This window comes from Leptopilina heterotoma, unplaced genomic scaffold (assembly GCF_015476425.1).
Source record: "Leptopilina heterotoma isolate Lh14 unplaced genomic scaffold, ASM1547642v1 Lhet_53, whole genome shotgun sequence".
NCBI lineage: Eukaryota > Metazoa > Arthropoda > Insecta > Hymenoptera > Figitidae > Leptopilina > Leptopilina heterotoma.
Genome location: NW_025111115.1, coordinates 1,737,208 through 1,759,137, shown reverse-complemented (window position 1 = coordinate 1,759,137; position 21,930 = coordinate 1,737,208). Strand labels below are relative to the sequence as shown.

General features: G+C 23.0%; 2 protein-coding genes across 3 annotated transcripts in view; one reads left to right on the top strand and one right to left on the bottom strand.

Moving 5' to 3' along the window:
• The window catches only part of LOC122508288, a 39,482-nt gene extending 25,514 nt beyond the window's left edge, over positions 1–13,968 (bottom strand). The window contains exons 1-8 of the mRNA XM_043621564.1: positions 13,836–13,968; positions 12,503–12,706; positions 10,529–10,662; positions 9,652–9,889; positions 7,409–7,537; positions 6,642–6,871; positions 5,807–6,016; positions 1,938–2,151 (exon numbers count right to left, since the gene is read on the bottom strand). Coding sequence (XP_043477499.1) covers positions 1,938–2,151; positions 5,807–6,016; positions 6,642–6,871; positions 7,409–7,537; positions 9,652–9,889; positions 10,529–10,662; positions 12,503–12,635 — 1,288 coding nt within the window. The 5' untranslated portion in view covers positions 12,636–12,706; positions 13,836–13,968. The remainder of the gene's footprint in view (positions 1–1,937; positions 2,152–5,806; positions 6,017–6,641; positions 6,872–7,408; positions 7,538–9,651; positions 9,890–10,528; positions 10,663–12,502; positions 12,707–13,835) is intronic.
• Positions 13,717–21,930, top strand: part of LOC122508155 (solute carrier family 41 member 1-like) — a 41,222-nt gene continuing 33,008 nt past the window's right edge. Inside the window, exon 1 of one of the 2 annotated variants that reach the window (XM_043621293.1) lies at positions 13,717–14,087. Coding sequence is in view for 1 of the 2 variants with exons in the window: in XM_043621291.1 (XP_043477226.1) it covers positions 21,791–21,846 (56 nt within the window). In the remaining variant the exon portion in view is untranslated. Of the gene's footprint in view, positions 14,088–21,527; positions 21,847–21,930 lie in introns of those variants that run through there. The other variant, XM_043621291.1, reaches the window with a different exon arrangement.

The window sequence follows — 21,930 nt, the reverse complement described above, 5'->3', positions numbered from 1 at the left end:
TAATTTTTTAAAAAATCGCTTTGAAATAATAATCGTATTTTTGAAGAATTTTATTTCGAAGAATTGTATTTTTTTTTTTTAAATTAAATTTCAAAAAGATAGTTTTTTTGTAACTAACAATAGACGTCTAGTTATGTTAGTTTTAAATAAATTCTCATCCCAACAATATGTAGATTCATTGAAAAAGTTTCAAAAATTTTTTTTTCAATTTTAAATCATAATTAACTTATTCTCCGCGCATCGTCTTCTATATAAGGTTGTATTTTCTTTGAAAAACTTTTGTTATACATAGTATAATAAATTTCAGTTTGATCTTTTCACTTATTGACATGCACCGCAAAAATAAAGAAGAAAGAGAAAAAAAAGTCTCATCCTTAAAGTTTCTTTCAATATTTTTGCATAAGAGGGTTCGAGAAATAAAATATATGCAACGTCCGGAAAATATTGTTGGCTAACCTTGTCTGGATCACCATAGTCTCCAAACTTAAAACTTTTAGTAGACTTCCATCTTCAATATATATTTTAAGGTTCTTAAAAAATTGTATATTGCTCTTATAAGTTTTATCTACCTAGCGTTATATTAAATCTCAGTTTTATATACTGAAATTTTAAGATTATTTTTATATAAAATAAATCGTCTTTTTAATATATCTTTTTTTTATCTCCTTTTCTGTGGGAAATTTTCTTTCAAAAAGTTTACTAATATAGGAAAATTACAAAGAAATCGTTTATCGTTCAAATAATATTTTTTAATTAACAACTTTCAAGTTATTAAATGAGTATCAGACTCAAATGGAACTTTTTCTCAGTTCACACTTAATTTAAATTTTTCCCTTGATATTCGCTTTCTTGAAACAAAATGATATTTTATTTAATAATTGTTTTCAAAAGTATTTTTTCTATCTCTCCGAAAGAAGTAAATTTAATTTTCTATTTCCACAATTACATTTATAGTTAAATAATAAAATTATAAACTATAATTATAAATTAACATAAATTACAACTTCAACTGAAATATTATTTTATCTATGTAATTCTCTGCTACATGTAGTTTTAGAGTGTAAAAATAAATTAATGGAATAATTGTCGTAACGTCTTCAAACATGCACAGTCACACATTTTCACATTTTCGTGCATCACCGCACGCCTAGGTTGCATGCTAGGTAGTTTTGTTTCCAATTAAGTGAAACACCGCAGTTGCAAAAAGATAAGTGTACACTGTAGCAGAGTCTATATACGATGGCAAATATCTGCGTGTGTTTGTAATTTAACTACTATTCGAAATATCTTACACATTCTGATTCCAATTTGCAAATGTCCGCCTCGCAAATGAATTTATTTACGAAAAACTTCAAAAAGCTAACAATCATTTTTCCCCTTTGGCTATGTACATGTCCTTCTCTTCTCCTCTGTAACTTTAATAATTGAAAATAAATTCCGTCATTAAAATCATATTTTTATCTATTATTCCATAAATTTACATCTCTCATTATTTTCCCTTCTCAAAATAATAACGGATTGTCACAAAAATTTAATTTTGTTTTTTCCCGACTTTTTCTGATTTACAGACAAAATTTTGACTTTTTTCCTGATTCTAAAGAATATTCTAAAAAATTACGCTCTAATGCTTCTAAAATTTAATTATAATCTAAAATTTGAACTGAAGCTCAATTACGAGAATTCAATTACTTATATAAAAAAAAATAATTTATTGATCGATTAAAATTGTATTAATAATAATTGAAATTCTGAGATGAATTTTATTTTTTATGAAAATAATTGAATTTCTGAACAGAATTTTATTATTTATGAAAATAATTAAATTCCTAAAAAGAATTTGAAATAGTTTTGAACAGAAACCTATTTTTTCAGAGCTATAAAAAAGTAGTAAAACTATTTATTATGAAATATTTACAGAATTTTCAATAAATTGTTACCGTTTGCACATTGTAGCATCACGTTGCATCGAGGATGGAAGTAACACCTTAAATTCTGACATTTGAGAGCTCTCGCCAATTCATCGAGACATAGGAGAACGTGTCGAGATAAAGTATCCGGTGCCCAGCTTCGCAAAGGGTCTGGACCAGCTCGTTCCAGTGACCACCAATGAATTGTTCTCACAATGTGACGACTTACGATTCTCAAAGTTTCCTGAAACAATATTTAGTTATTGATAATGTAAGAAATGTAAAATAGAGTATTGTCGTTTATTATATTGGCAATGATTTGGCGGTATATAATTTGGGATTTGGCGGGCAAAGATTGATAACGAAGGGGGGTGATTTTGTAAAATAGCGGGAAGTAATCAGTCGTAGAGTCGTCGTCGTTGTACCCGGTCTTGATCCATCCGTCCGTCCGTCTGTTAGTCTTTTATATGTAAAATGTGACTCGAGTTGAATAAACTGTTTTAATGTTTTAACGAAAGACGCTCGTCTCATAATTGTTTTTCCCAATTATGCCCGAAGGCCTATCCATTTATTTATAATCTTACAATAATAAATTATTATTTTAATTATTATTTATTTTAATTTCAATTATTATTTTAATTATTATTTATTAATCTAAGTAAATTTGTCAATCCGCATAAATTGAAATTTAATTATTTTGAAAAATTAAAAAATGTAATCCAAGAGTCAGATTATCCGAAACTTGTAAAAACCTTTTAGAAATTAGTTTAAAAATTCAACTTTGATAAAATTGCATAAATGGAAAATAATTAAGCAAATATGGAAAAATAATTAAATTTTCTTAAGATCTATATTATTTAAGTGAAAAAGTAAAACAATGTGATTTTAAAGTCGGTTATTACAGACAATTTGATTTTCACATACCGCAAGAATTCAAACTTCGCATAACGAAACTCAAGATATTCAATATTACGGATCGTCGAGGAAAATCCAATTGAGATTCAATTTACAAATTCTCACTTTCCTTCTTCGCGATATAGCAAAAAAAAAGCAGAAAAAAAGAAAAAAATGCATTAAAGATTCATAAAAGAATCTCCCTATGTTATTTACACAAGGTGTAAATTCTCTCCGTGAATAAAATACCATATAAGTCTGCGGGAAATCGTATATTATTGTTCATTTCTTTGTTGCTTTAATCACTCAAAACGAGTGAAATAGACGCGATGGAGAAAATCGGGGGCTGGGGGTGAGGGTGCAAAAGAGAAAAGTCTTAAATTATTACAACTTTTCTCATTATGCATTCCAGACTCTCCTCCACTCTCGACTGCAACAATTCCCTACAACTTCCGCATAAAATGTAAATGTGAATTAAATTGTGTGCAAACTTCTTTCACGCGAATAATTTCACTTAAGGACAGTTTAATAATTGTATGTATTAAAAAAAAATTTTTTTTCTCCTATTCTTTAATTTTTATAATATTCAACTAATGAATACTTTAAAGATGAAAAGGCTCCTTTAAAAATTTCCCAACCAGAAAATATATATATATATATATATACATATAAATGAAATAAAAGTCGGAGAAAAGAGTAACGAAAAAGAAAATTCTCAAAGGATACATCATGAAATGTATATATATACATGTGATCTGAATAAATGATGAAGAAACATCAAAGGGTACATGAAAAAGGTTTGAAGAAGAAAACTATAATTCTGAAAAATATTTCAAATCATTTTTGAGATTTTCTTAAAATAATGTATAGTGAATTTGAGAAGATTTTTCGTTCTATGCGTTCTATGCAAAGTATGAGAACAATAAAGATTCGAAACGAAACCTTTTCTATAAATTCAAAATTTAGGGAAAAATAATATCAGGGTTGCCACAAATATTTAATTTTATTTTTTCCTGACTTTTGCTTGATTTCCAGACTTTTTCCTGACTGATTTTGCCTTTTCTCCTGACCCTAAAGAATATTCTGATTCACTCTAAAAATTATTAGATATTAAAAAAAAATATTCTTAATACATTTATTTCCGAATTTCTTTAATTGTAAAATTATTCTAAAACATCAATAACTTCTTTTCTAAATAAATATTTAATCATTATTATTTTTCCGTAGGAATTAAAATTCTTCAAAACATTCAAATTCAAACCTTTTTGAAATTCAACAACTTATTAAGAATATTATTACAAAACATGAAGAAGACGATCACTTCGAGTCGAAGACTCGAATCGCCTTCTTCATGTTTTGTAATAATTTAAATTACCATAAAATTTTCCAAAAAAAAGTTAATTATTTATATAAATCCTAATAAGATCCTTCGCAAGAATTCAATTATTTTTACAAGTAGTAAAATTTCTCAAAAAAATTCAATTATTTAAAAAAAAGTAATAAAATTCATTGCAAAAATTTATTTCATATTTATTTATTTTCATAAATAATAAAATTCTTTACAGGAATTTAATTATTAAAAAAAAACGTTATTAAAATTCGTTGCAAAAATTCAATTTTTCTCCTAAATAATAAAATTCTTCAGAGGATTTCAATTATCATTTATTTTTAATAAATTTTGCAAAACAAATGAGAATTTGAGAATTTTTAAATCTATTTGTTAACAATTCAATTTCATGAAATTTCGATTATTCGGAAATTCTCTAATTAAATATATTTTAAAAAATAAAAATTTTCAAAATTCAATTTAAAATAATTTAATTCTTCAAACGAATTTTATTCAAGTTTATAAAAATAACTGAATTTCTGTGAAGAATTTTATTCAAGTTTATAAAAATAATTGAAATTCGGTGAAGAATTTTATTATAATTATAAAAATTTTGTAAATAATTGAATTTCGGAGAAGAATTTTATTATTTATAAAGATAATTGAAATTTTGACGAGAATTTTTACAAATTTTTAAACATAATTGAATTTCTGCGAAGAATTTTTATAACTTTTGAAAATAATTGAATTTCTGGAATCATTTGTAACTTTTCCAAAATTTAATTTTTTTTATTATTTTGAATCGAAGTTTGCCATGAATTTTATTAAAATTTGTGAATATAATTGAATTTTATTACTTTTGAAAATAATAATTTAATTCTTGTGATGAATACTATTATTTATCAAAATAATTGAATTTTGCAATGAAGTTACTAAAATTCCTAAAAATGATTGGATTTTGACAAAGAAATTTTGATATTTATTTATAAAGAAAGTTGAAATGTTGACAATTTTTTTTAGATTTTTTGAAAATAATTAAACATTTGATATATATTAAATTAATTTTGAAAATAATTGAATTCTTCTGATGAATATTGTTATTTATAAAAATAATTGAATTTTGCAATGAATTTTATTAAAATTCCTGAATATAATTGAATTTCGGCCCAGATTTTTGCTATTTATAAAGATAATTAAAATGTTGACGAGGATTTTTTTTTTAATTTTTAAAAATAATTGAATTTCTGAAAAGAATTTTGATATTTATTAAGATATAGTTGAATTCTTTCAAAAAATTGCGTTCAAATTTTTAAAATTGAATCTAATTTCAACAGAATTGAAATTCAAATTTTTCAACAACAAAAAATACTTCATTAAATGATTTAAAAGTAATAACTTTATGGCTTTTCTTTAATAGAATTAAGTTATTTCAAAAGAAATTATTGTCAGAAATAGAAAAAATTGAAGGTTTTGTATTAAAATTCGTGGTAATTTCATAGTTTACGAGGCAAACAAAAAAGAAATCAAAATTCAGAGTTTTCTCATGAATTTTAAAAATTCAATTTTTTCCAGTACTTTTACTAAAAATCCCTGACTTTTCCCTGATTTCCCTGACTAATTTTCACGGTGGCCGGGAATATGAAAATATAATTTAATAAGTTATTAGGATATTTCATACTTTTCGTTTCATGTGAAAATCCAGTGGCTTTCTACCTTGAAGTTGATCGAGTATTTCTTGAAGAATTGAATCAGTTAAGGAAACGATACTTTCATCAGAATAGTGTTGTGACATTATTTTTTCCGCAGCTGGAAAGCGAATTCTCCACAAGGTCGCTCGGTCTTCACATCGTGCTCCCTGATAAGGACCGACACATGTGGCAAACATTCCCTGAAAAAAAAACAAAAAACGCAAATTAATTTTAAATAAATAACGAAAAGTATCATTAAGACTAAAAACAAGTACTAAAAACGTAGTTATCGAAAAAATTATTCTAAAGTTCTCAAATTTATTTATTTCTTCTTTAAATTAAATATTTATTACCCTAATTTTGTGTAATTTTGTAATTTGTAATTTTGTGTAAGTAAAAAATTGAACCTTTACAAATAATTAAAAATGAATCTTCAATTATATAAAATTATTCCCATAAACTATATTTTTTCTTAAAAAAATTAATCCCTCACATGAATTATCTGCTGAGTGAAAAATTTTCAATCAAGTTTATATTATTTAGAGCATGAAGGATAAAAGTACATCCTTTGATGCTTTCGAGTTCCAAATTCACCAGCCACAAGCTGGCTAACCACTGAATTAACAGTCGACAAGCATCCTCTTCCTCTAATTATCCATTTACTTTTACAAGAAAAAATATTTCCTTTCTCCAATAATTATACCCATTTGAATAATTATTATTATAACAATAATTTTTTTTTTAAATTTCCCTTTAAAAGAATAATACCTAATTCATCGACTAATTTAGTTTTTTTTTTTGTTTAATTTTTCCAAATGAACTTACAGTTTGCGCAGCAGTGTAGTGAAGCAGCGCATCACAGTGGTGAAGCGGTACTCGTCGAGGATAATCAGCCGTGGTTGACCACGTTTGAACCGCAACACCGATCAACAGTCTCACTTCGACATCCTGGGATTTGGTGCCTTCAAGTCCTATTCTCAACAGTATTCCACTCGCATCCTCCACTATTGCAACTCGATTTTCACGTGATTCGGGATAATTAGTTTCCGCGGTCGCTGAAGAAAGAAAGGAAATCATTAGGCACTAAATTATGTTATTTTTGGTCTTCTACTTGAGAAATTTAATTATAATTCTTATTTTTATATGGCTACACGAATTTTTAGTTTGGTGAAATATATAATTATAAATATAATACCTATTATTTTTGAAATTTAAAATAAATGATTCAATTTGCAAAATTGAGTATACTTCAGGGAGAGGTAATTTTATTACGTCACTTATATTACCACTATTCGAAACTAATAATTGGCGCACTAATTATAATTAAATCACACCTTGGCGTACTCAAAGCTGAAATCACGAGTTTCTTGACGAGACATTTTAGAACCACAAAGTGTTAGCATAATACACGTCATGCAGAGCGGTTTAATTAAATTGTTTTCCTCGCAATTAAGGAAAACAAGAGAGAAAACGCGTGGGGGAGTAAACGTAACAGCTGTATCACTTTCAAGATTGTTTTTCAATTCAGTCGTTTCGTTTTGCACTTTTCTTAATATTCTCAATCTAAAAGTAACTGATTTTATAATTCTTACTTGGTGCGTAAAATATTCTGCAGTGATCCGGTTGCTTTAGAATTTTGTCCAGAACTTCTGCATCGACTATTTGACCAGGAAATAAATTTGACCTCTCGTCGCCGTCGATATTTTCAACTCCACTTGCAACTGAATTTCGTTTTCTTTTAAATAAAGTCATTAATTTACATGTTTTTTTGTTTCTTTTCAATTTACAGGCTTCACACTCGAGAATTAGTTTTTAAAAAAGTAATAGAAAGTAGCTTTAAGACATGAAAAAGTAGTAAAAAGTAGCCATCGAAAAATTCAATTTAACGAACAAAAAAATTCAGTTTTAAATCGACTTACAAAAATTTTATTCAGTGTTTCCCTGACTTTTTCTTTATTTTCATAAAAAATATTGCAAAAATAATTGAATTCTTGCAAATGATTTCATTAACATTTTTTAAATAATTGAATTCCTGAGAAATAATTTAATAATAATTGAATAATAATAATTCTAATAATAATTGAATTCCTCCAAACGAATTTTATTAAAATTTTTGAGAATAATTGAATTTTTTTTTTAATTTTCAATTTTTTAAATTTTCAAAATAATTAAATTCATCTGAGGAAAACAATTATACTTGTATTGAAAATAGATAAATTCTTATAAACAAATTTTAGCAAAATTATTAAAAATGATTGATTTTTTTTTTTGAGAATTAAATAAAAATTTTTTTGTTTATTATTATTCAAAAATTTAAATAAAATTTGTCCCAAGAATTTCATTATTCTCATAAATAATAAAATTCTTTAGAGAAATTCAATTATTTTCACTACAATTTTAATAAAATTTCTCAAAAGAGTACACAACTATTTTTAAAAATATTAATTAAATTCGATTTATTTCAAGAATTCTAATATGAATTCAATTATTTTCAACAATTTAGATGAAATTCTTTTTAAAAAAATCATTATTTTCAAATTTTTTAATAAAACTCCTTCAAAGAATTCAACTATTTTAAAAAATTCAGATAAAATCCTTCGAAATAATTCAATTATTCTTATGAATTGTAAAATCCTCCGCTAGAATTTAATTATTTTCATTGCAAGAAAAAAAAAAAAAAAAAATTCATTGCAAGAAATAAATTAATATTTTCATAAATAAGAAAATTCTACAAAGGAATTCAATTATTTTCAATACAATTTTAATAAAATTTCTCGAAAGAATACAATTATTTTTAAAAATATTATTTAAATTCAATTATTTTCTTCAACAATTCTGATAAAAAATTCTTCGAAACAATAAAATTATTTTAAAGAATTTTAACAAAAATCTTGCCAAGAATGAAATTATTTTCAATATAATTTTAATTACATTTTATTGAAAGAATTCAATTATTAAAAAAAATGTTGATAAAATTCTTGAAATAATATCAGTTATTTTCAATTTTTTTTATAAATACTTTACAAGAATTCAATGATTTTCAGTACATTGACAATTTAATTATTTCTGAAAATAATTGAATTCTTGAATAGAATTTTATTAAAACTTTTTTAAATAATTGAATCCCTGCAAAAAAATTTATTATTTCTACAAATAAATTTAATTTCTGCAAAATTTAAAAAAATAAATGAATTTTTAAGAAGAATTTTATTAAAATTGTATTTAAAATAATTGAATTCCTGTGAAAAATTTACTATTTATTATGATATTATTGAATTCTTTCGGAGGATTTAAAAAAATGTGTTTAAAAATAATTTAATTTTCCCTGGAATTCAATTAAAATTTTTTTTTTAAATAATTGAATTCCAGCGAAGATTTCATTATATATTTTTAAAAATAATTGAATGTTTGAATTGGATTGTAAATAAAGTTTTTTAAATCATTAAACTCTTGGGAGAAATTCAATTATTGTTTAAAATAATTGAATTTTCTCGAGGAATTTTTGCAAGATTTTTAAAAATAATTGAAATTTTCGAAGAAATTAATTAAAATTGTATTCAAAGTAAGTAAAATCCTGATAAGAATTTTATTATTTATATAAAAATAATTGAATTTTTTACGAAGATTTTTATTATTGTTGTTGGTAAAAATTTTCTTAAAATTTAAAAAAAATTTTTTTTATTATTATTATCGAATTTAAAGTTTAAAGTCAAAGAAAAAAGAAAAAAGTAGTTTTTAGTGTTACAAATGAAAAAAAGTGTCTAAATAGTAACAAATGGTATAAGAAAATATTAAATAGTAGGTTTTAGTAGAAGAGTGCGAAGCCTGAATTTACCTTGTCTTGTTGAAATTGCCAAAAGACTGGCCACTTTTGATTTGATGAGGTCACGACGAATTCTTCCTCCTGATCCTAAAAATTCAGCCCACTGTTCAGCCACAGGAGCTCGAATTTTTAGACGAATAAAACCTGGCATACTGGCATCTTCTTCCACATTTACAGACGGTTCCTCGTCACTATTTATGACTGGTGTTGACAAAGCGTCAATTCTCAACAAGTACTCGAATTTCAATTGCTATATTTCCAAACAGAAAATGTTTATTTTAATAAAAACTGAAAACAAATCCTAAAGATTTGGTTGTAAATAAAAATCATCTTAATGTTCCCACCGGTATTTTTGGTACAATAGGTACAAATTAGCTAATAGTTTAACTATTATCTAATTTGTATGAAAAATACATACCTGAAAGGCTGATTAGATAATTCGACACCTATTATACAATTTACGTCTGAAATTTTCCATTTAAATTTTCCTTTCTAATTTTTCTTTATTAATAATAATGATAAATAATGAAATAATTAATAATAATGATTTTAATAATTCATTTTTCTTATTTATTAATTACTTTTATTGAACCAAATTAATATTAATTATTAATTCTTTTTTGAAAATCTTTTTCTTTAATAATTGAATGAAATTACGTGTTACAAGACAAAAATGATTTTAATTGTTTTTAAAATAATTTGTAACATTTATCTGCTAATCTTCCTTTTCATATTCAATTGAAAATTCGTGGAACCGTGTATCTTCATTATATAAAGAAAAGTATATGCTATAGCATGGCAGTTAATTAAATTTAAGCTCTAGAGATAAATTGGACATCCCATACCCTTTTATTTACTTTTTTCTTTTCTTTTTTTTAATTTATCTTACCTTAATCCTACGACGTTCATTGAGCGAAACGAGGAACAACGATGAGAATCTGCGGTCGAGATTACATACTCTCGCTACCAAACGTTGCACTAATCTTTCCACGGTTGATTCAATGGCAATAATATCCACAGAAGCTGTAAAAATTCATTTTTATTTTTCATTTCCGCATGGATTCAACATTTTTTCAAAAACTATTGGAGTAGAATTGGAAAAGAAAATTAAATTTTCATTTTTCAAAATAGCGTGATGAAATATTAAATAAATATATTAAATATTAATATGATACAAATAAATAAATAATAAAAAAAAATAATTATAGCTAAATAAAAATTATTTTTCGAGGCGAAATATTTAGGCCTCGGATCGACTTTAAAACCCAAAAAAAACTCGTCTTATTCGATTAAAAATAGAAAAAAATCGTTTATTTAATTTAATGTTGTCACAAAAATTTTATTTTATATTTTCCTGACCTTTCACTTATTTCTAAATTCAATTATTCAAAACTTGAATAATTTTGTTAGATAAATAAGATTTAAATACTTATTTCTTTTTACACTGGAAATAAAATTTTAAAAAATTCATTTTAAAACCTTCCAAAATTTAATAATTTCTAAAAATTACAACTTTAATTCTTTCAGTTAAATTTTATTATTTTCTACAATTCGTAACTAAATTTCAACTCTAAATAAAAAAAAATTAATAATTTTGCGAAAGTTTTTCCAAAATTCAATTATTTAAATACAAAACTTTAATTTCTTAAAACTAAACTGAGTCCGTATTTATTTTAAAGTTATTACTTAATATTTTCAAAAAGTTATTAAAATTAATTTTTTTTTAAATATTATAAAATAATTTTTGAAAGATTAGTTTTTTAATTATTTATATCTGAAAAATTTCTAAACAAGTAATTGATATTTGGTAAAATCTTTTAAAAATCATTTAAAAAGTAATTGAATATTTGAAAAATATAAAAAAATAAATAAATTTTTGAAAAATTTTAATTATAAATGTGACCATAATTTCTCCCAAATCTTAATAAAAGTCTAAAGTCAATTTTTAATAATTTTAATTTACATTCTTCGAAGATACAAATTGAATCTTAAAAAATTATGGTAAAAAAATTGGAAGGATTAGTTTTTTAAAAATCAATATTGTTATTCAATAATGTTATTTTTCGAAAATAATTCAATTTCTTAAAAGAATTTTTTTTATAATTTAAAGTGCTAATTAATTTTTTTGAAGAATTTTAATTAACAATTTTAAAAATTATTGTTTTCTCCAAAATGTTAAAAATAATAAATTCTAAACAATTTTAATGTTAGATATTATTTTTGTACGTATGTATTTGAATTTTCGGAAATATGTTATTAAAAATATTGAAAGTAATTGAGTTTTAAAAAATTAGAATGAAAAAATTCTAAGAAATTACACAGTATTTCAAAATTATTTTGATATCATTTTTAGAAGCTAATTTTCATTAATTTTCGTTTTTAAATTTTCACTTCAAGATTTTTTTATTAAAATTTTTGAGAATTTTATTTTATTTTCAAAATTTCCAATTAAAATTCTTTAAAAGTTGATTTTCAAAAATTGTAATAAAATACTTGAAAAAAACAATTATTTTAAATTAAATTTTACGAAATTTTAATTATTCAAAAACTTTTCATTAGAAGTATATTTTAAACTTTTAATTATCTTGAAAACATTATTCATTAAATAATACTTGAACGATTTGTCTACAGTTATTTTTCACACCATAAAAATCGAAATAAGTTGAATTTTTATACTAAAAATGTGGTATTTTGTTGCAGTATTTGAAAAAAAATCGAAAAAGTCGCATTTTTTGAAAATATTCGAAAAAAGTGATAATATCCGAAGCCAGAATATTAAATTATCAAAAAATACTTGAGAAATAAATCAAACTGTTAGTAATAAATAAAAAAAATCAACATATATTATACTTATCAAACATACTTTCCACATTTTCAACAGTTTTCCTGAAAATTGTATTCAAATTATCTAATTGATCTTTTGTAAAAATTTGTTTTGAAGTCATCAAATAGAGACTTCCGGATTTATAATTCGTTCCACTTGGTGCACAGCCCATGTTGTATTATGAAGAAACACGGAGCTAGAGTAGAACAATAAAAATATTGTTCTATTTTCGATAGGACTCTGCTAGAAAAAAAGGAAAAAATTATAATATAATAACAAATAAAAATAATAATAATAATAATAATAATAATAATAATCATTAATAGTCACTACAATTGAATACAATAGAACTATTTTAATAATAATAGTTTTAATAATTTTTTTAGTTAATTTAGTTTTTAATTAATTTTAATTTTCTTTAATAATAAAAAATAGTTCTTTCATCAGACACAAAAGAACTCCTAAATATATTATGATATAATAAATAAAATCTGTTTTAACAATATCATTGAAATGAAATAGCAAAATACCATTATTGGAAAAGTAGACGAATTCTCTTTATCGAGTTGGTTATTATCGTGGTTTGTTGAATTTATATCTATTGGCTCGATGCCATTCTCGCAACAATCAAACCTAACGCGACTAATTGATCGAATATTTCCACACGATCGAACAAGCAAAATTTAGCCAAACCTCATCATCTTCGCGATAATATAGGTTTCCATGGTAATTTCAATAATTAAATTTCTTATGCACAAATAACTTTATTCTTCATTAGATATACCTATATCGTTTTAAAAGAAAATTTCTCATTTTCATAAAATGACCTAATTCATTGACACATTCATTAGCGTATTTCGCGTATTTATAAATTCTATTTTCAGTAATCACTAATTTCCATATAGCAACCGGATATATTCATCACTAAGAATTTGTATAAATTTTAGATATATTTACGTGAAAATGATAAAAACAGATAAAAATAACAATACGTGCAATTCGTGCAATTGCATGCAATTGTGACTATAGAAAACATAAAAATTATAGGTTATGTTTAATTGTTTATATTGAGTTTTCCGAGTTTTAGGGCCTGTCCATAAACTATAGTTACGTACATTAGCGCCATTTTTTCGCCAATCGGGGCAAATATTTTGAAACCCCCTTTAGCCTCAAAGTGCCTGCGTAGTGTGGACGAACCTTTAGACCATTACCCGCGCCATTTTACCGTCTTTTTCGGTTAAAAACATAACCTATAATTTTTTTTCTCCTTAATTGACGGTTGACAGCTTGACAATTGTTATTGTTTTTTTCTTCAGAGTCTTTCAAAGTGCACGCCAATAATAATAATGAAAATTTAACTATAAAAACTTACTATTTCATGAGTACAATTTCACTGATTCTTTAGAGATAATAAATCACAATGAACTTGAAGAAAGTGAAACCACAAGAAGCTGCGGAGGAAATTTCAGTAAATCAGCTGAGGAATTTTCGTGGAATGGGCTTTGGATGCGAACTAGAGGAAATTCCGAAACATATGTCTCTGTCACGAGAGTGTAAAACAACCCTGCTCATCCTCTTAGCGCATTATCTTCAAGAAAAAAGAGCACTCATCTAGCATTGAAAAGTAAGTAAGCAAGAAATCTTTCTTTAAAGATACGTCTGAAATAAAATTAGAATCCTAAATTAAAGTAAATAAATGTCTCCCGAAAATAAGCAATTTGCATACAAAAATTTTATTTCTTCCAAGTTAAAATTTTTTGCAATTATTGGTGATTTTATAAAATCTACAGGGTTGCCACGCATTTGCTAAATTCAAATTTTCTGACTTTTCCAGGTTTTCAAAACTATTTATATTTCAAAAAATTAAATAATTAGTCATTATTATTTTTCCATATAGGAATTAAAGATCTTCAAAAGATTCTAATTCAAACCTTTTTGAAATTAAACTTCGACTCGGAGCAATCGATATCTTCATATTTTATAAATAAAATAAAAAATAAATTAAAAATGACCGACTGATGAAATCATTATTTTATATTATAAGAATATTGCTACTGTAACTTATTCAAAATTACCTTCAACACTTAAATTCAATTATTGTTTTCCAGAATTTTTAACTAAAATTATTCTTTAAATTTATTATTTTTAAAAATTTTTGAAAAATTTCTTTGAGAATTTTCAAATTTATTTGTTTACAATTCAATTTTAGGATAGGTAAATAGTAGAATTCCTGTGAAATGTTTTATTATTTAATTAATTCATTGAAAATTGAAATTTTACAAAATTTCAAATTACAACCTTTTGAGAAGTTTATCTATTTATGAAAATTGTAAACGGAACTCTTTAGATAAAATTAATTTTGAAATATTTAAGTGAAATTAGATTTCAAAAATAAGCACAATTAGTAAACAATAATTTTCCAGGATTCCGATCAAAATTCCCTGCCTTTTCCAGGTTTTTTCAAGGTTTTTAAAATTCCCTGATATTTCCAGGTTTTCCAGGATGCGTGGCAACCCTGAATTCTAATAGAGGAGCAAATGGAGAAAATGCGGATTGTAAATTTATTTCAGAAAATCAACACTGCACATTAATAAAACTTCTTTTTCCAAAAATAAGATTTTTCGAAAATTGAGAAACAATTTCCCGATTATATATTTACTGCACTTGTATAAATTCGTAACACTAAATTAAAAAGCACTCTATAAATACAATCACTTTTGAGCTTGTCACTTACTCGAAATTTCATAAATTCATAAATGAAATAAATTTTTGGTATTAGAGAAAGCTTTTAAAAAAGTTTTTTTAGAGGAGAGCACTTAAAAAATATGTGCTATTTAATCCTCTTTATTAACCCATCGTAAATGTTATATGAAGAGAGAGAAAACGAGAGAGATAGAGAGAGTTGGGAGCTCTCGTTGACAGAAACACGGCGGGAACTGAATCAAGTTTATTTTATGAAGCAAAGGCTAAAGTCATAGTTTTTCCAAGTATATAGAGAGCAGAAAAATTACTGACATTCCAATAATTGTTAAAGTGTAAAATTCGTCGATGACAATATTATCTCAGCTACTCTTAGTCGTTTTCTAACAATGGATCCAGGCTTCCCGACCACCGAACCGGAATCACTTCCGATTTCGATTGTTTTGAGTTGACTTCCGGTCATGTGGGTGTGCCTCTGACACACAGGTTCGAAACCCATTGCATCACATGCAGTTAGAGAAGCGTAAAGTTGATTTGTGTCAACAACAATTTTCATTTTCTAAAGTAAACGTTATTTGAATGTATTGAAAGAAATTTCCATCTTCATTCTTTTTTAATCTTTGGTTTTATTATTTCAATTAGATAAATTGTCTCGTAAATTATCATTTTCTCGTGATTAGAAAATTACATATATTGTAATTTATATTCAAAATTATATTATGAATGATATTATGAACTACATTATAAATTATATGTGGCGCAAGTCACTTTTTCCCTTCACCGGAAAGTTTCAAATATGTTTATGATTGGTCAGGAAAATCAGAAAAAATTCAATTATTTTTAGGAATTTTAATAAAAATCTTTGCAAAATTCAATTATTTTCATAAATCAAAATCACAATATTTTTCACAAGAATTCAATTTTTTTCAAAAGTAATAAAATTCTTCGAAATAATTCAATTATTTTTAACAATTTTCATAATTTTTTTCGCAAGAATTCAATTATTTTTAGGAATTTTAATAAAAATCTGTGCAAAATTCAATTATTTTCATAAATAACAATATTCATCACAAGAATTCAATTATTTTCAAAAGTAATAAAATTCTTAGAAGTAATTCAATTATTTTTAAAAATTTTAATAAAAATCTGGTCAAGAATTCAATTTTCTTCATAATTAGCAAAATTTTTCACCGAAAATTCAATTATTTCCCGCAAAGTTTTTAGCAATTTAATGATTTTCAATATTCTACTATTTTAATAAAGTTTCCCAAAAGAATTCAATTATTAAACAAAACTTTTGATAAAATTCTACACGAACATTCAATTATTTTCCAAAAAAGTAAATATTTCACATGAATTCAATTATTTAAAATAGAAATTTGCATAAATGTTTTTCGAAAAATTGAATGTTTTAAAATTTGTCATTAAATTCTTCGCAGTAATTTAAAATTCAAATATTTTCAAAAGTAATAAAATTCAATTATTTTCAAAAATTTTAATAAAATTCATGGCGAAATTTCAATTACTTTCAAAAATTTTTCTTAAATTAATAATTTGTATATCTTCAATTATTCAATTATTATTTTCATAAATAATAAAATTTCGTTTATAAATTCAATTATTTTTATCGCAGAATTTCAAATATTTTTAATACAATTTTAAATAAATTCCTCGAAAAGTCCAATTTTTCTTAAAAATTTTATTAAAAGTTGACGAAAGAATTCAATTTTAAGAAATATTCAATTATTCAATGAGATAATAAAATTCGTTCCAATAATTCAATTATTTTCATAAATAACTTTTAATTCGTCGGAGGAAATCAATTATTTTCAAAATTTTTTAAGTAATTCTGCAAAAGAAATCAATTATCTTGATAAACAACAAAATTCTTTCCATATAATTTATTATTTTAAGGAATTTTAATAAAATTCTTTTCCAAAATTCAATTATTTTGATAAATATCAAAATTCATTACAAGATTTCAATTCTTTTGAAAAATAAGAAAATAATTGTTATAAAACTCTTTAATATAATAAATTTCAGTAAAATTTTAATAAAATTCTTTCCAAGAATTCAATTCTTTTCGAAAACAAACATTTTCAAAAAAAATTTTTTTCTCAATTCTTCGTCAGATTTCAATTATTTTTAATTCTTTTATGAAATTTCTGGATAGAATTTAATTATTTTCAAGACGTTTTAAAAAATTCTAAGAAATTCAATTATTTTCAAAATTTTTTAAGTAATTCTGCAAAAGAAATCAATTATCTTGATAAACAACAAAATTCTTCCCATAAAATTTATTATTTTAAGGAAGTTTAATAAAATTCTTTTTTAAAATTCAATTATTTTGATAAATATCCAAAATTCATTACAGGATTTTAATTCTCTTGAAAAATAATAAAATAATTGTTATAAAACTGTTTAACATAATTAATTTCAATAAAATTTTAATAAAATTCTTCCCAAAAATTCAATTCTTTTCAAAAACAAACATTTTCAAAGCAATTCCATTATTTAAAAACATTTTTTTTTAATTCTTCATCAGATGTCAATTATTTTCAATTTTTTAATGAAATTTCTCGATGTAAGTTAATTATTTTCATCAAATTTTTAAAAATTCTGAGAAATTCAATTATTTTCGAAAATTTGAATAAAATTCTTCACAAGAAATTAATTAGTTTCATAAATAATATTTTTCTCCAGAATTCAATTATTTTCACAAATAAATTTTTTCATAGGAATTCAATTCTTTAAAAAAGTTTTCAATAAAATTTGTTACAAGAATTCAATTATTTTCACAAATAAATTTTTTCATAGGAATTCAATTCTTTAAAAAAGTTTTTAATAAAATTTGTTACAAGAATTCAATTATTTTCTCATCTTAAATTTATTATAAAATATCATTCCGAGTCGAAGACTCGGAGTGATCGATATCTTCATGTTTTATAATAATATTCTTATGTTATTGAATTTGAAATTTCTGAAAAACTTAATTCCTATGGAAAAATTAAAAATATTTAAATAATATTATAAATAATACCATAAATTATATTATAATCCATAAATAATAATATAAATTACATTATAAATTATACTTAAATTAATTGTCTCATAACAGTGAGAGGGAATATTTTTTTCTGCATAACTTTATATACAGCATTTACATTTATAATACAACTTTTTTAAAATGGTGAATTCTTCACAATGAAACTCTTTACCTTATAAATGAAAAATCATGTTATTTTCTCTCAACTTCCTCCTTTCATTTCCGTTTTTCATTTCCTTTGGATTTTTTTTTCATCCCCTTTCGTGAGAAGGTGAGAAGATACACATCACTTCAACGTGGTGATGAAATTGTAAAATATGAAAAGTTTTTATATTTACATTTCAAATAATTCTCCGCACATATATGCGCACAGTTAATTCGCAGAAATGCAGAAAAAAAAGAAGAAAATATATTCGGGAAACAATTAATGTTTGTTGACCATCATTATTCACACGTGTTATTATTTTTTTTTTTTTTGGAAAAACAAATAATTTTCCTAGACACAAAGTTCTCGGACATGACTGACATAAATGAATTTTCCGACAGCGGTGATGTAGTGTAGCTAGAAATAGTGATATATGAAACTATATACCAGCTTGCAATTCATTCTCGCTGAGTTAAATTGAATTTGTACTTCTATTATTATTCGTTCTGATTCAAAACAAAAAATAAGGGGAGTTTGTAATTTTCTTTTTGTCTAGAGAAAGTAAATTATTGAAGTCAATCAATTTTTTAATTGATTTTTATTTAGAATATGTTTCGGATGTGAAACAATTATTTTACATCCGAAAAGTTAATGTAATATAATATAAATTTTTCTAATTTCGCTTATTCTTGAAATATAATTTTACTTCAATATTTTAAAATTAATTCAATATTTTAAAAGAGTTGCGTTTACAATTTTCATAAATAGATAAACTTCAAAAGGTTGTAATTTGAAATTTTTTAATTTCACTTTTGAATCAATTCATTAAATAATAAAAATTTCACAGGAATTCTATTATTTACAAAATCTTTATCAATTTTTTTGCAATAATTCAATTATTTTCGATAAATAATCAAATTTTTTCAAAAGATGTAATTATTTTCATAAATAATAAAAAACTTTACAGTTTTTTTTCTCGAAAACTGTAATTATTCTTAAAATTTTTTATTAAAATTCATCAATGAAATTCAATTGTTTTAAATGGCCTTCGTATAATTTATTTATTAGAATTAAAGTGTTATTATCAATACATTGTTAATTCAATTTCTTGAAAGAATTAAATTATTTTCAAAAATTTTAATGAAATTCTTTTTCACAATTCAATTTTTTTTCAAAATAATTTTAATAAAATTCTACGTAGAAATTCAATTAATTCCAATAATTTATCAAAATTCAATTATTCTCAGCATCTACCATTTGAATAAAAAATTCAATTATTTAAAAAGAAATATTAAAATTCGTCTGAATAAAAATTCAATTGTTTTCAAAAGTAATAAAATTCTTTGCAGAAATTCAATTATAATCATATAATTATTATATCCATAATTCAATTATGGTCAAAAGTTTTAAAAAAATTCTTTAAAATTTTAAATATCTTTATAAATAATAAAATTTTTATCCAAAATTCAATTATTTTCAAAAATTTTAATAAAATTCTTAGCAAAATTTTAATTATTTTCAAAAACTTTTCTCAATTCAATGATTTTTAATATCTACAACTTTAATAAAAATTCCCGAAAGAATTAAATTAATTAAAAAAATTTGTAATAAAATTCTATGCAAACATTTCATTATTTTCATAAATAATAAAGATTTCACAGGAATTCAATTATTATTTACAAATTATTTTCATAAATTATTATTCAATTATTTTCATAAATAATAACATTTTTTACAGGGATTCAATTATTTTCTTAAATAATAAAACTCAATGCTGAATTTCAATTATTTTTAATACAATTTTAATGGAATTCCCTGAAAAATAAAAATTTTATTAAAAATTTATCAAAGGTATTCGGTTATTTTAAAAAGCTTTGCTACAATTTATTTATTTGAAATTTAAGTATTGTTTTTTATACATTTTTAATTAAATTTCTTTAAAGAATTAAATTATTTTCAAAAATAATTTTAAAAAACGTAATAAAATTCTTGGCAAAATTTCAATTATTTTCAAAAACTTTTCTCAATTCAATCAAATTTTCTTTTACAGAGATTCAATTATTTTTAATACAATAATTTTAATGTAATTTCTCGAAAAATGAAATTATTCTTAAAAATTTTATTGAAATTCGTCAAAAGAATCTAATTAAAAATTTGTTTATAAAATTCTTTGAGAGTTCAATTTTAAAAAACATTCAATTCTTTAGTAAATTATTTATTTTTGTATTTAAATAATTGAATTCTTTTAAAATTTTCTAATAAAAATTTATTTAAATATGAATTTTAGTTAAAATTATAGATAATAATTGAATTAGTAAAAATGTTTTCTAATTTGAATTTTTAGAATAATTTAGAATAATTTAGAAATAATTGAATTTTGAAAAGGTTTTAAATTATAATCTTTGAATGTTTCAATTTTTCATACTTTTAACTGAAAATTGTGTAGATTTAATTTTATTGAAAAAGTTTAATTGAATTTTTTTGCGTTATTTGAAGTTTTTATTTTCTAATATATATTTGATTGAAGAATTTCCGAATAATCGATGAAATTTCGTAAAATTGAATTGTAAACAAATAGATTTGAAAATTTGCAAATAAATTTTTCAAAAATTATTAAAAATGAATGAATAATTAATTTAAAGAAGAATTTTAGTTAAAAATTGTGGAAAACAATATTTAATTGAAGTAATGAAAGTAATTTTGAATAAGTTACAGTAGCAATATTCTTATAATATAAAATAATGATTTTATCTCTTGATCATGTTTTATAACAATTTTTTATAAGTTGTTTAATTTTAAAAAGGTTTGAATTTGAATCTTTTGAATAATTTTAATTCCTATGGAAAAATAATAATGAATAATTATTTAATTTTGTAAAATATGAATGTAGTTTTAAAAACCTGGAAAAGTCAGGAAATTTGAAATGAGCAAAATAGTGTTAACCTTGGATATTAAAAATCACATTAATTATTAGGGCAATATGATAAGTTTTCCAAAAATTATTAGGTTTTTGAGTATGAAAAGTAAATAAATTGGACTTTGTTTAGATAATATTTTAAATACATGAAAATAAGATTACATACTTCCTGATCGTATATATAGAGATCGACAAAGATAATATTATTAATATATCACGAATAAGACGACTCAAACGTCAGAATACGAGAGTCATTGCAGAAGACTGTATCTCCAACTTTTCTGCGTAAAATTGTTTCCTTAGTCTCTATTGATAGTCTCTTGATAGTCTATCTTTTACGTACTATTCTCTTCAGTTAAAAAAATTCCTTCTTAAAATCGTTACCAACTTGAATGTCTTCAATGGTTACAAAAAGTGATTTTTACATTTATTCTAAATTTAATTTTTATATCAATACCTGTGCATGTTTAATTCGATTGACCTGGGAAGAAAGGAAGAACGAACGGGATCCAAACAGAAATGAGACGCTACCTTAAAATGGGCAAAGATTCTTTCGGTAATGAAGATGATTGCTGGTTAGTAACAAATTTTTCAGTAATTTTTAAAAAGAATTTAAAAAGATTTAGTGAACGAATTTTTTTATATAGTATTTAGTGATA